The sequence below is a fragment of the Armigeres subalbatus genome, unplaced genomic scaffold (assembly GCF_024139115.2).
Source record: "Armigeres subalbatus isolate Guangzhou_Male unplaced genomic scaffold, GZ_Asu_2 Contig207, whole genome shotgun sequence".
NCBI classification, from domain to species: Eukaryota; Metazoa; Arthropoda; class Insecta; order Diptera; family Culicidae; genus Armigeres; species Armigeres subalbatus.
Window position 1 is genome coordinate 820,111 of NW_026942913.1, and position 13,407 is coordinate 833,517.

The following is a 13,407-nucleotide window of genomic DNA, read 5'->3' on the forward strand; positions in this document are numbered from 1 at the left end:
TAAATTTGGAATCTTTTTGGCTCACCCGAAAGATTATTAGTGGAACTTGGACAGTAGGTATTTGATGTAATATATTTCATTTTATGCAAAAACTTTAATTAAAATTGCACATTCTGTCGAAAACCGATTTGAATATTTTACTCTCAATTTCTGAACAATAAAACGTTAAATTTTAAAAACAAGCATGGGAACAAAACTCAGAATCTATACTTTTTTAGCATTTTTTTTTTTCAAATACGGGGTAAATCTTGATATGATTACAATTGATTTAATAACGGAACACCTGTATGACTCACATATGTATGTAATGTACGCCAAAAGTTTGAGTGCGATATTGTGTATCCGGAATAAATTTATACCGCTTTTTATACCGAAGTTGGATTTTTCTCCAGATACAGGCAACTTTCCCAACTTCGGAAGTAGTGCGCTGGATTTGCCTAAAGATGCGCTAAACAACGCATCAATTAGTTTGACAAATAAAACTTCGGAAGAAAGTTCGGTTCGGAAGTCCCGACTTCCGAATTCTAACTTGGTGCTACGCCGACAATATATGCCCTGGAGTCGACGGCCTCTTTGAAATAATTATCAGTCATTTCTTTGTTTACATTCTTTTATTTATATGCCATATCAACCACCACCTGTTATTATTCATAGAGATAAAATGTACTCATAAAAAGTTGGTCATCTGATTCCGGTATATCTATACGCCGGTATTTTCTCGAATAAAGCTGCGAATCTCAGGATCGGCAATATTGGTAAACACTGCTGGCATAGCAATGGCACAAGCTGTGGATCCCCATGACACAATACCCATCTGGTAGCCGTCACATATCAGTGGTCCTCCGCTATCCCCATTGCAGGTGTCCTCGCCAATCACACCTCCAGCGCATATCATACTGCAATACAGAAACATTATTTTATGATTGTAAAAAATTTAAATTAGTAAATGGATCAACTTAGTTGCATTAAATTGTGAACAAATTAGGAGGCATATGACGAATGACCATTCATAATCAACATTGTGAAGCTATTACCACGGCATGGATCTAAGGTAGCAGTGATCGTGTCTTTCCCAATTACAACCAATAATGTAGGGGAAGAGGCCCCAAAACGCCCCCCGAGGCAAAACGCCTTTTGTGGTTTCCCTCATGTTTACCGTCATTAAGATGACCGTAACAAAACTAGATCTGAAATTATGTAGGTTAAGCAAAAAAAGTTTCAAAATAGTGCATGGGAAGGTCGGAAAAACCGAAAATTTCCACATTTTGAAGAAACATCTAACATTTTGGCGAGGCAAAACGCCCTAATGGCAAAAACCTACAATGTACTTGCGTCTCCACGTACTATCCATACCAGAATGCTGATTCGCCGACGCATTGTGCTTTGTTCCCTAGGAGCTGCCAGCTAAAAGGCGTTTTGCCTCATGAGTTTTCCGGCAACCGGATATCACCACTTTTTTGAAATGTGAATATTATCAATATGATTGAGATTTTTGACAATTTTCGAAAGGCATCAACTAGCTATATTGTTTAACTGTTGCGTGAGGTAGAAACACCCATGAAAATCGTTATAGCTAAGGCATAGAAGCAGTCTATGCTTAGCTAGGGCATATTGCCCCTCCTTCCCCTATCTTTCTAGGGGTAAGATTATGTCTTCGCTACACAGGAAGTGTGGAGGTCGGATAACATTTAAACAGGTCTTTTATAGGGTATTTGTTCCATTATTGATAACATGCTTCTATATCAATAACATTCGCAAAACAGACAATTTGTGGCCTGTTCACTGCTGCCCGAGCAGGAGAAATTGACTCAATAATACCGAATTCTGTTATGGATACCATACTCTGTTATGAACTATGCCTGCATAAAAGGTAAAATACCAAAGAAATAATACCAAAAACTGCCTGCTGGAACCGTTCCCAGTTTACTCGGTGGTAGTTTCGTCGGGTAGTGATCCGCCACCACCGGGTAGTGATCCGAGTTGAGCTCCTGGTAGACGACTGGCTGCGGCTGCGAAATGTGGTCGTTCATGTTGGTTATGTACAGCTACGGGTCGATTGTTGCATGGACTCCGGACTGACTCAACCGAGTGGGGGAATCCGGATCGTATCGTGGCCTTCCTCCATGTCGTTGCTCCAGATGGTGCCGTGTCATAGACTGGAATTGATTCAATACAAATACGTTTGGTGTGCCTATGCGGCCTATGCAGATCTGTTTAAATTTTGTTACATATGTCACAAATATTTTAAAATTGACCCCTGACTTTATATTTGTTAAGTTTTTCTTTGTAAGCATAAATATCATTCATATTCATATCATGTCTAATGAGAGCTCGGAATATATTTCAATCGCTTTCGAACTCATGTTTGGCGTCCATTCAGCTAATTCAACCAACGTAAAAGATATTTTAGTAAGAAGATAAATAAAAGCTGGAACTCCGCAAAGGAAGTAAAGTTAGTTGTAAATAAGCTTAAAGGCTTCCCCAGACCTAAGCGATTTTATCACCGCGATGGCGACAACTAGTCGCTGCAGGCAATGTTCTATTTACGCTTCCATACCAACGGCAACAGAATCGCTGTCGCTAAGCGCTAGAATCGCATCGCGAATGTCGCATCGCGTGTGTTTGGGGGAACCTTATTTCCAATAAAATTCCGCATGAACTTGTGACGAGTGCAGAGGTGTTCTCGGCTTGAAGTGGGCGAGTGATTGCATCATCATTTCTTTCCCATCCCCGATAAACCGTGAGGACGTGGCTAGCTCTGTTATCGGCTATTTAAAATACTAGTGCTCTCGAACTGTGCACATTGAGGTTGGAGAGCAAATCCCATTCTTCCATCCATTGGTTCCCTGTGCAGTTGTGATTGTTCTAGTCAATCACGAAGTAGCAACTATGAAATGCACGGTCATCATGCCTATAAACTGGCCCAGCTTAGTACGGGGAGAAAAAAATGTTATCGAATTTCACTTGGCAGGATTGTGTCTTTTGGTGAGAAAATCAATCTCTCAAAATTTAAGCTCAATCGCTTGTTGCATAAGCTGGCGCATTTGATTTGAAGTTTGTATGGGGATTTCTGTCAAAATATATGAGAAAATACACCTCCGTCACTCATTAGATCTGGTAATTGGTTCTGATTGCTCGATTGGGCTCAGAATTGCAAAAAGGGCAGTTGGTATGTTACATAACAATTTCACAGAACATTGTACGATGATTAAATGAACTTTTACTTAGCTTTCGGCTGTTTTATTTGGAGCTGGATTGCGTAATTTTGGATTTATTTATTGAATCAGCCGAAAACTATATAAAAGTTCATATAAAAAGGCGCCGTTGCTGATGAAGCAAGTGTGTAGGAGCCGGACAATACTAAATACTCATCCTACTTGGTTGGCATTTGTACAAGTTAGTTCTGAAAATGTATTGCGAGAGTTCGGCTGGTGCCCGGTGCTGGGAACTTGGTTTCATCAGTACCCGCTAAGCTGCGGAGGACGACGGAGGTCCTACATAGCTTAGTAAGGAAAGCACCGGTCTAGCGTACTGGTTTCGTGGGATCAAACCCCACCGAAGGGGCGGTTACCCTCCAATACCTTTTCCGAACTAAATCTATCACATGTTGTGCATATGCATAATCGAGTTTCAGACAATGATATGTTCGACAAAGTTCTAGGATCTTTTAAGCATTAAATGTCAATAAAAATTCGAATTGTTAATAACTACTGAAATAAGTTATTAGCAAATTAGTAATTGCAATCCCACGACATTTTATTGACATTCCCCGTCACTGAATTCGCCTGTGACATACTTATGGATTTTCTTATAATTTTGAAACGGCGACCTTTTGAAGAAAAGTTTGAAATTCGACTAAAAAAACATTACAAAACCGGGAAAACCACTTAGAAGAAGCTATAGTCATACAGCACCAAATCAATAGCTATAAAAAGTACACTACAGGGGTCGTACACTTATAACGTGAGATTTTTTTCTGGGTTTTTTGACCAGCCCCCCCCCCCCCCTTCCCCAATGTACAGCAACGTGGTTGTCAATGCGTGGGTCATTACTCCATTTCTTTAGACCCGCGTTAGGGGACCACTTAGCAGTATTGCACATCATTCAAACTTCGGGATTTTTAGTGAGCACATATTTGTCGTATCACAGCAGCCGAATGTTACTTTTCCGCCTGAACCGCACAAAACGAACCGACCACTTCAAAATTCGTCAATAGACTGATGATCATCTCGGGGATGAATTTTCATCTCGCATCGCATGATTCAAATAGAATCTCTAACACTCACACATGCAAGATCTTGCTCTTGCTTGGTCAAATTCCTCTATGTGACACAAAAACATTAACCCATGCAAACGTTAACTCTCCCTCTCTCTTGAATATTCGAATTGGGGTGCATGCATACTTGCATTTCGAATCATTCATCTTGTTCTAGCTTATGTAAGTCCATTCACTACACTGATTCGAATCAATCTGTCTCGTATGGGAAATATTATACTTGTTCAATAAAATTGGGCGTTTTCTATTTTGAATATCAAATTAATTCAAGGAATTTCACATATTGTCCTCATTAAAATCAACACTCGAATCTTGCACTCACCATAGACTCTACATTCGTCCCCTTCTGTACTTATAAGGCTTAGTTAATAGTGTTCCATATATATGCTCCCATAAAAATAACATACAAGTAAACACAATATACTTTATTCCATTTTTGTTTTGTTTTTTAAACAAAACAATAGGATTTTTCATTTATTCTATCATCTTTTTTCCTTATCATTGTGTACTCACTCTGGTCAAGTCAAGTACAGGACACTGGAAACGGACCTCTCTTGAGGTCGCAATACGTATCTGTAGATATTACAATGTGGTGCTCTAACAACTTTCTTCCAATTTTGTATATTTTGTATTTTGCATATTATAATCATTTAAATCCTACTCTTATTCAATCCAAAACCAAAATAAATGTATATATACTACAAAATCAATCCAAAAATAATCCATTCGAACTCATCCTGGATTCAGCTCAAATTTCAATTTAAACAAAATTATATATGAGTTCAGAGACAACTAATCAATGCAATAGGATTCGAATTCAATTTAAACAAATCAAAATTAAACATTATTTCGACTTTTCACAAAAATGACTAGTGTTGCATGGATTTATTCCAATCAAATCGGATTCAATCGTAATACAAGTCTCTATATGTCTTTTATCATCGTCATTTTGTAAAACAATATGTTTTAAATATTCGAAATTAAATAATTATATGCTGTTTCTGCGATTAGCAAATAAAATCGCCAGTTTTGCGCGGAATAATTCAAATATCATTCCAAAATCCAGTATAGTAAATCCAATCCATCCCGAATTCAAACCAACTGACTTCAATCCATCGGAATTGAAATATAAATGTAATAAAACATATTTGTAATTCGAATACTTCTTTCTGATTACCATGCAATCATGCATATCTGTTCATTTTATCTTAATCCAATTTAAATCAAATTTAAATCAATCTAATTCATTATAAATTATATACAAATTCATTAAATCCAAATCCACTTCAAATCTCGAATCGAATGCCTAATTCAACAATACAAGTCCAACCGAATCCAAGCCGATTATAATGTAAGTTTTATCATAATATCTTAATTAACTTAAAAAAAACAAAATATTTTTTGTTCAAACTAATTCTAGGAACTTTTTTCAAATGGGCGGAATTTATTCTGACCTTGATTTTTGGAATGACGATTGTGCTCTTAATTCAAACTATTTTAGTCAACTAACGTACTCAACAGAAAGAATAGATTGCGATCTATCAGGTAGTAACGTCAGTTGCACGAAATATGCTGAATAGAGAGAGTAGGAGTCGTTTCAAATTTCAAGGTCAAATACAGTTACGCCTATTTGAAAAAAGTTCCTAGAATTCATATTCAATAATTATTATGCGCTGTATTTCTGGTTAAATTTAATCAATATTAAATTTGCATATCGAAGCTTCTACATCGAGTTTCAACCACAAATGATATTAGGAATTCAGATCCTTTACTGTGAAACAAAACACTTTTCATCTTCTATTCAACCCCTTATCCGTATTCAATCCCAACATACGAACTTTCAGTTTTTCATGCAACAATCCAAATCCAACGTCAAGACGATATCTGTGTATACATCCAACACAAACTCAATGAAACTTCAACTCAGAATTAAATTCAACCCACAATAAAACCAGTTATATTTTGAATCTACTTTAAAATCAATCCATACTCAACAAAAATATAGTACAATGTTTTTTTCACAATCCAATGTCATCAAGCTTTGAACTTAAACCTCATTCGCCTGCATCTACGCCTTACCATCAATAAACTTGCATTGCAAACAATGCTCAAATTCCAATAACTGTACACTCTCTTAGCTCCCACACATGTTGTGTGACACAACCTTCCGCCTTGCATGAATTGATTCAAACCGACACCAATCCAAATGCGTTCGGACTTGGTCGAAGTCGTACGCAACAACAAAATTACCATCCGATTATCTTAAACTGCCTACCAGCTTTCAGGCTACTTACTTTCTTTTGCCACTTTATCCTGGTTCAACGTTCAATGTGCAACTCTACATTTTTTTTAATGTGACAGGATTCTTAACATCGATCATCATTTACGTTCTACTATTTAATTCACCTACTGCTCTTGATCATAGAATTTCGAATTTTGCATCAGTGCCCACTCCTCTGCACAACTTCTTTATTTAACCATTTTGAAACACGCAGGGCACCTACTCGTCCTGCGTAGTGCTGGATCCCACTCGTCCGCACAATAGAGGTAATAAACTATAGAGGACGCTTGTCGCTGTCGTCACTGGCGAAACATCTTTTGCTGGCGAGGATAGGGCACTAAATGTCAACAAAGGAAAAATCAGAACGTTTTGACAGTTAGGTACCCAACATGTTTGGGGACGATAACAAAGGGAACCGCAGCGACAATCGTCCTCTATAGTTTATTACCTCTATTGTCCGCACATTTTCTCCATTTTACTTTTTTTTTTCCTTTTTATTGCAAACGGGAACCCACTCGTGCCGAATGCTTTTTTTTAAACAGGATCCCACTCGTCCTGCATTTTAAATTTCGTGCCGGAACCCACTCGTCCGCACTTTTTTTTCTTTCTATAATGCAAGGAACCCACTCGTTCTTGCATCGTGCTGGATCCCACTCGTCCGCACATTTTTTTTTATTTTTTTGTTTTTTTTTTGCAAACGGGAACCCACTCGTGCCGAATGCGATATTCTCTTTCATATTTCTTTTTTTTTTAATCATAAATTGTAGTAACCTACCGTCCACGCTATGTCGTATCACAGCAGCCGAATGTTACTTTTCCGCCTGAACCGCACAAAACGAACCGACCACTTCAAAATTCGTCAATAGACTGATGATCATCTCGGGGATGAATTTTCATCTCGCATGATTCAAATAGAATCTCTAACACTCACACATGCAAGATCTTGCTCTTGCTTGGTCAAATTCCTCTATGTGACACAAAAACATTAAAGCTATCAGTACACTGTTTGTCATAGACGAATCCAAGTAAAAATAAGAAGAAGACACACGACGGTGTTAACTTTGACAGATCCTACAGCACAGCATAGGAAGATCATTTTAAAATGCTTATAATAAATTCTATACAAATTGTAATTAAAATCTGAATAATGTAGGGTTCGGAAAAAGTTCTGAATTACATATTCGGAAGTTTATCTCATTTTTTTGAATATTTTCCAAAAATGTATCTATCATACAGTTCAGAACTTTTTCCGTATCATGCTTCAATCAGATTTTAATTACTTTTTATCTAGAATTTATTATAAGCATTTTAAAATGATCTTCCTATGCTGTGCTGTAGGATCTGTTAAAGTTAACACCGTCGTGTGTCTTCTTCTTATTTTTACTTGGATTCGTCTATAATGACAAATATTTGTCAAGTCAGCCTGATATCCATGTCGATTTCTGGTCAGTCTGACAGATATCCGGATAAACTTGACAAATATTTGTCATCATGACAAACAATGTACTGAGGGCTTAACCCATGCAAACGTTAACTCTCCCTCTCTCTTGAATATTCGAATTGGGGTGCATGCATACTTGCATTTCGAATCATTCATTTTGTTCTAGCTTATGTAAGTCCATTCACTACACTGATTCGAATCAATCTGTCTCGTATGGGAAATATTATACTTGTTCAATAAAATTGGGCGTTTTCTATTTTGAATATCAAATTAATTCAAGGAATTTCACATATTGTCCTCATTAAAATCAACACTCGAATCTTGCACTCACCATAGACTCTACAATATTTACAAAACAAAATAGTAATTCCGAGAAGTTCTGGGATAGTGATTGGCCTCACCTGTCAGTAATCTTTTCAATCCACATTTTTCGGCAAATATCAGTCGGCTGAATCAACACTCGAAGCTCTTGGAGAATGGTCGGTATATAGCCATTCACATCCATGCCCCATCCAATTACCACTGCCAGCTCATCAGGACAGCTCACCGTAATGCTACTATCTATTAAGGAAGCTGCACTTAGGGAGTCTACAAAAAAATTCTCGGCAATTTGTACAACCGCCACATCGTAGACAAATGTTTCGGAATCATATTTTTCGTGAAGAATCAACTGCACTGCATGAAAAATATATCCACCAGCCAACCTATGCGGGCTGCCACCACGAAATGTTATCTGCATCAGAAAAGAAACCATGAATTATGAATTCTGTTAAGTGTAGTTTAGTAAAGTAATTGAACAACTCAGTTGAATTCAATTGTTTCCCCAAACGATAATAGTGTTCAATTTTTTTTAAATTCAAATGAGTTTAATGCGGGTGTTAAATCGTAAAATTCGCATTTAAGTGACTTTATCGATTCACCTGAATTCTCCACTTCGGTTGTTATATTCAATATATCAGTTCTTTTTTTTAATATCCAATTTACCCAAGAAGCCGAACTTCCATCATCTAGGCAGTGCGCTGCGGTAAGAGCCCATTTATTTGCAATAATCGTAGCACCACAGATATGTACTCCACCATTTCTCAGCGACAATTGGTAGGGATACAGCTCGATAGCGGTTGAGTCCCCTCCTACAATGAAGGGCTGTGTATCTGTCGAGGAATCGTATGAAACAGGGTCCGCGATCACCGGATTTGGAGGCCACAATGAGTATTTGCGAAGAAGTGTAAACAGAGCCGGTGTTCTTCGATGATGTTGTATATATATTGCGTCATCTATGGTTAGAAAACAATTCACTTCATACATCGACACGAACTTCACAACATTAGATATTTAATTACCGAATATAGAACCACGAATGCTGGTACTAACAGTTAAAAGCAACACACAATAGCCGATCCGAAACTTCATTGTAACGTTGATAATGAATCGCAAGCGCAAACCTCCTACCGGCCGGAAAATTTGCGACTAATAAGTAGTTCAGCAGATGTTCCATACCGTAGCCTGAGTATTTTTTTTTTAATTGTTGGGCGGCCATACAGAGTATCCTATAGATATCCCATTCCCCGGTATTATTCAGGTTATCTATGGTTTATTCAAACAAGGTGCAATAAAGCGTCTTAAATAGCTCTCGTCACTGTTTAGTGACCATGCGTAGACATTCCAGCTTCACCAGTGAATACATAATGCCGTTCAAACCCCCACAGGAAATAATGTGTTGGGTAAATATTTGAGCGGCTCGGTTGTATGAGACAATAAGACTTAGCTGAAGCTATGAATGAACGAGCAAAGTTGTCAGACCGTATGAAAATGTACCAACTTAAAATACAAAAATTAAAAATTTAAAAAAAATCTTTCGAATGCACCTCATTTGTTCGAATCGTTTTCCCAGTTGATTTTGCTGCCGTTGTAAACGAGAATGTGGATTCACTTTCGTTCGGAAGACCATATAAACAAGAATATTGGTGATATGGTGAGTACTTTCAGCAGAGTCGCCTTTCGGTCTCATGCAAAGGTTTTGAGATGAGAAAATTATTTAGAGCTTTTTAGTGGTATGTCTTCACTTGTCATAAGACGATTCAGTACTAGTTATCCTATTAAACCCTCTCTTTCCACTACTTTTTTCAACGATTTCAATAGGAAGGAATCATCTATCTAAAAATGCTGGAACAAAAGTTATTTGGTATAGCTAAAATTAGTGGAAAACGAAAAAAAAGGTTTTGATTGTAAATCAATAATTACTTGATTGTTTTCAATAGTCTCACTATTTTTGCTCAAAATTGATTATATTTGCAGTCTAATGAAACCATAAAGTTGTGCCAAATACTGCTTTTTGTTGTTGAAATAATTTAATGAATGTTGGAAGGTGCAAATTTGATGGAGGTCTACAGCTACCATGTGCAGGGAAAGGTTAAGTCCACCATTTGAGTGTAAATAACATTACAGATGCGCAGCGCCGTAGCGTGTGGTGAAATACCCCCTTCTACAGGGGGCACCCAATTTGAGATAAATTCACACAATTTATGCATACAAAAAGGCCAGTGTCTTATCCATTCAGCACGGTTCATGGCTCCACGTCGCCAACCACTCAGTCTGTGCGCCTCGCCGTTTTGTGTTCGTCGGATCGCTGTCGAGAACCATTTTCACCGGATTACTGTCCGACATTCTGACTAGGTGCTCGACCCACCGCAGTCGTTCGATTTGAAAGGTGTGAACGATGGGTGGTTTTATCAACAGCTGATGCAACTCGTGATTCATTCGACTGCTCCACGTACCGTCCGCCATCTGCACCCCACCATAGAACGTACGATTTTCTGCCACAATGCTTCTCCGAATTTCTCTGCTGCTATCGTTATCGGAGGTCACCAATGAGCCCAAGTACATGAATTCTTCAACCACCTCGATATCGGCACCACCAATAACTCTATTTATTTCCTACAGGTGGCTTACAATGTCCTCTCTTCAGCCTCTTCCTATCATGTACTTCGACTTCGACGTATTGATGACTAGTCCAATCCATTTAGCACAGAGAAACAGACGTCTCACTCAACACATGTTCCATCGTTCACCTTTTAAACGGTGGATTCAAATTTTTGTAGGTGGTCAATCGGCCACCGATGGCGCTTCCATCGGATTTGCTTGTGTTTGACGTTTGCACTACCGCCATCTGGTTGCCGTTTGACCACAATAACACTGCATTTAGCACTGGGCGATAATGCTTCCGTGACGATGATTTTGATTGCATTTTGTTCTAAGTGAGACGTCTGTTTCTCTGTGCATTTAGCTTCCCTTTTCAGTCTAGTGTAGGCTTCCTCCATCCTCTCAAAGTTAGACCGTTACAAATTTCCACGCCCGTTTGTATCATGCCTTGTTTGCGATCGTGCGGTTTTGCAGCAATCTCGCCCGTGCTACATTCTTCTCCTCAACTAACTGCTCACATCCAAGAAACGACTGGTATTACGACGATACCAGTCGTTTCTTCGATCCGCGGGCATCATTCCTAGTGCAGCAGTTGCGGTGCTGCCAATAGCGGATCGAATATCTGTTGGAAAAGCTGCGCCTAGCTGCTCTTCCGTTGGGAGTACCACTTCCAGCTAGCCTACAGTCTTGAAGCTGCTCAATGTTTAGCCGCGGCGTTTGACGCGTGTTGTACACGGTCGAGAGTTTTGAGCGCAGGCATACTGCAACGAGGTAGTGGTCGGATGCAATATTCGCACTGTGGTAAGTGCGGACGTTCGTATGTCGGAGAATAATTTATCGTCGAATCGATACGATATGCAGACTATCCGGTCCGATCACCGATCTATACATTTCCTCCCTTCCTACCTGAGCGTTCATGTCACCGGGCAGGGGGCATCCATCATATGTCTGCTCCAGCTGCGCATAGAATGCTTCTTTCTCGTCGTCGGATTTCCCTCCATGTGGGCAGAGCACGTTGTTGATTATATCTTGCACATCCTTGCGTTGATTGGCTGCCACACGATTATGAGTTGGCGTATCTTCCTCAGCACTATGATGTCGGTTTCCAGCTTGTTTGTGGTGCCACAGCTTTGGTAGAAGTTAGCCGCTCGATGCCCGCTTTTCCACACTTCCTGTCCAGTCCAGCAGATTTCCTGCAGCGCTACGACGTCGAAGGTGCAGGAATGTAATTCATCGTAGTGTGGATGTAATATCCTCTCGCAACCTGCGAAACCTATTGACTTACAGTTTCATGTTCCAACCTTCCGATCGTGATCCTTTATTCGTCACCAAGGTCCTTTTCGATTGTTTCGAGTCGTATTATCTTCTATGTCGTTCGTAATTATTTGTTTTACGGGCGGGTTATACTACCGTCGGACGCATGAATGTCACATGTTACAAACGAGAAAAATGAGAAAAACGCATTTGAAGTTTCAAAATGCATTCATCCTATTATTACAAAATTTCGCTTTTTTATTGACTTTAACTCAATAATCCAAAGAATATTCATATTCGTTGGGACAGACTCAAACATTGCCAAAAACAACCATTTTTTCCACGTTTTTTCAATCAAAATCCGAATGTCACATTTATGCCGCGAAATTCACTGGCCAGGCGAAACATGTACGCATATTTGTCACACCGTGAACTGAGAGATAGTTGTTGTTGATTTGTTTTTACATTTCGCGGGCGACGATTGTATTTCTTTGGTGTGATTTTTCGCTGTAGAAGTGGAACCGGAAATGGAATATCCAATACAGATGGCGAGGAATCGGAAGTCCGATTTAAAAAATGACACATGTGAGGTGATCGTTTTCCGTTTGCGGAGCCGGCAAACGTTCCATTACCAGTCCCAGAGGTTGACCAACCGGTTCTTAGCGGCAGTAGCGTAGTTTCCTTACCAAGGACAAGGACATGCACTGCATCTTCAACGTCCAAAGGAATCATGACTATCTTATTGAGATGATGTTGACAAAATGTTACCAGGTGAAGCAGTTTTTTCTGTGGATTTGCAAAAAGTTCTCAATTATTTATAAGTTATGAACTTATGTTCCATTAGGTCATACAGCTTCCACGGTTGGTTGGATTGGATTGTTCAAGAGCATTATTATCAATTCAGTAGAGAACCGAATTATAGCCGCTAATGAAGATGGGTTTTTCTCACAAGCCATACGTTAAACCTAACTTCGGAAGTGGTGCGCTGTTTTCATTTGGTGATGCGCTATATAGCGCACCACTTCCGAAATCAGCTTTAACGTATGGATTGTGAGAAAAATCCAACTTCGTTAGCGGCTATAACTCGGTTTTCTACTGAATTGATAATATTATCTCGTAAAGGCTGCTGGTCTTTAATAAGAGCTTTACGCCTGTTGGCCCCTACATACGAGCATTCCCATTGTCTGCGTGCATTTGGTCCGAGTCAATTAATGGTCGCACAGCCAACGAAATCCC

At 39.1% G+C, this 13,407-nt stretch overlaps 1 protein-coding gene across 1 annotated transcript; it reads right to left on the minus strand.

Moving 5' to 3' along the window:
• Positions 1-598: 598 nt before the first annotated feature.
• On the minus strand, positions 599-9,485 carry LOC134203706 (chymotrypsin-2-like). Its single transcript, XM_062678569.1, has 4 exons — positions 9,339-9,485; positions 8,983-9,272; positions 8,400-8,731; positions 599-896 (listed from the first exon to the last, which is right to left on the minus strand). The coding sequence occupies exons 1-4, from the start codon at positions 9,406-9,408 to the stop codon at positions 701-703; spliced, it is 888 nt and encodes a 295-aa protein (XP_062534553.1). The 5' UTR covers positions 9,409-9,485; the 3' UTR covers positions 599-700.
• Between the last annotated feature and the right edge of the window lie 3,922 nt (positions 9,486-13,407).

Coding starts and splice junctions, on each gene's coding strand:
- LOC134203706 (XM_062678569.1), bottom strand. CDS start 9,408: ATGAAGTTTCGGATCGGCTATTGTGTGTTGCTTTTAACTGTTAGTACC. Junction 9,273..9,338: donor CATTCGTGGTTCTATATTCG/GTAATTAAATAT, acceptor TTCTAACCATAG/ATGACGCAATATATATACAA. Junction 897..8,399: donor ATTGAAAAGATTACTGACAG/GTGAGGCCAATC, acceptor TCTGTATTGCAG/TATGATATGCGCTGGAGGTG.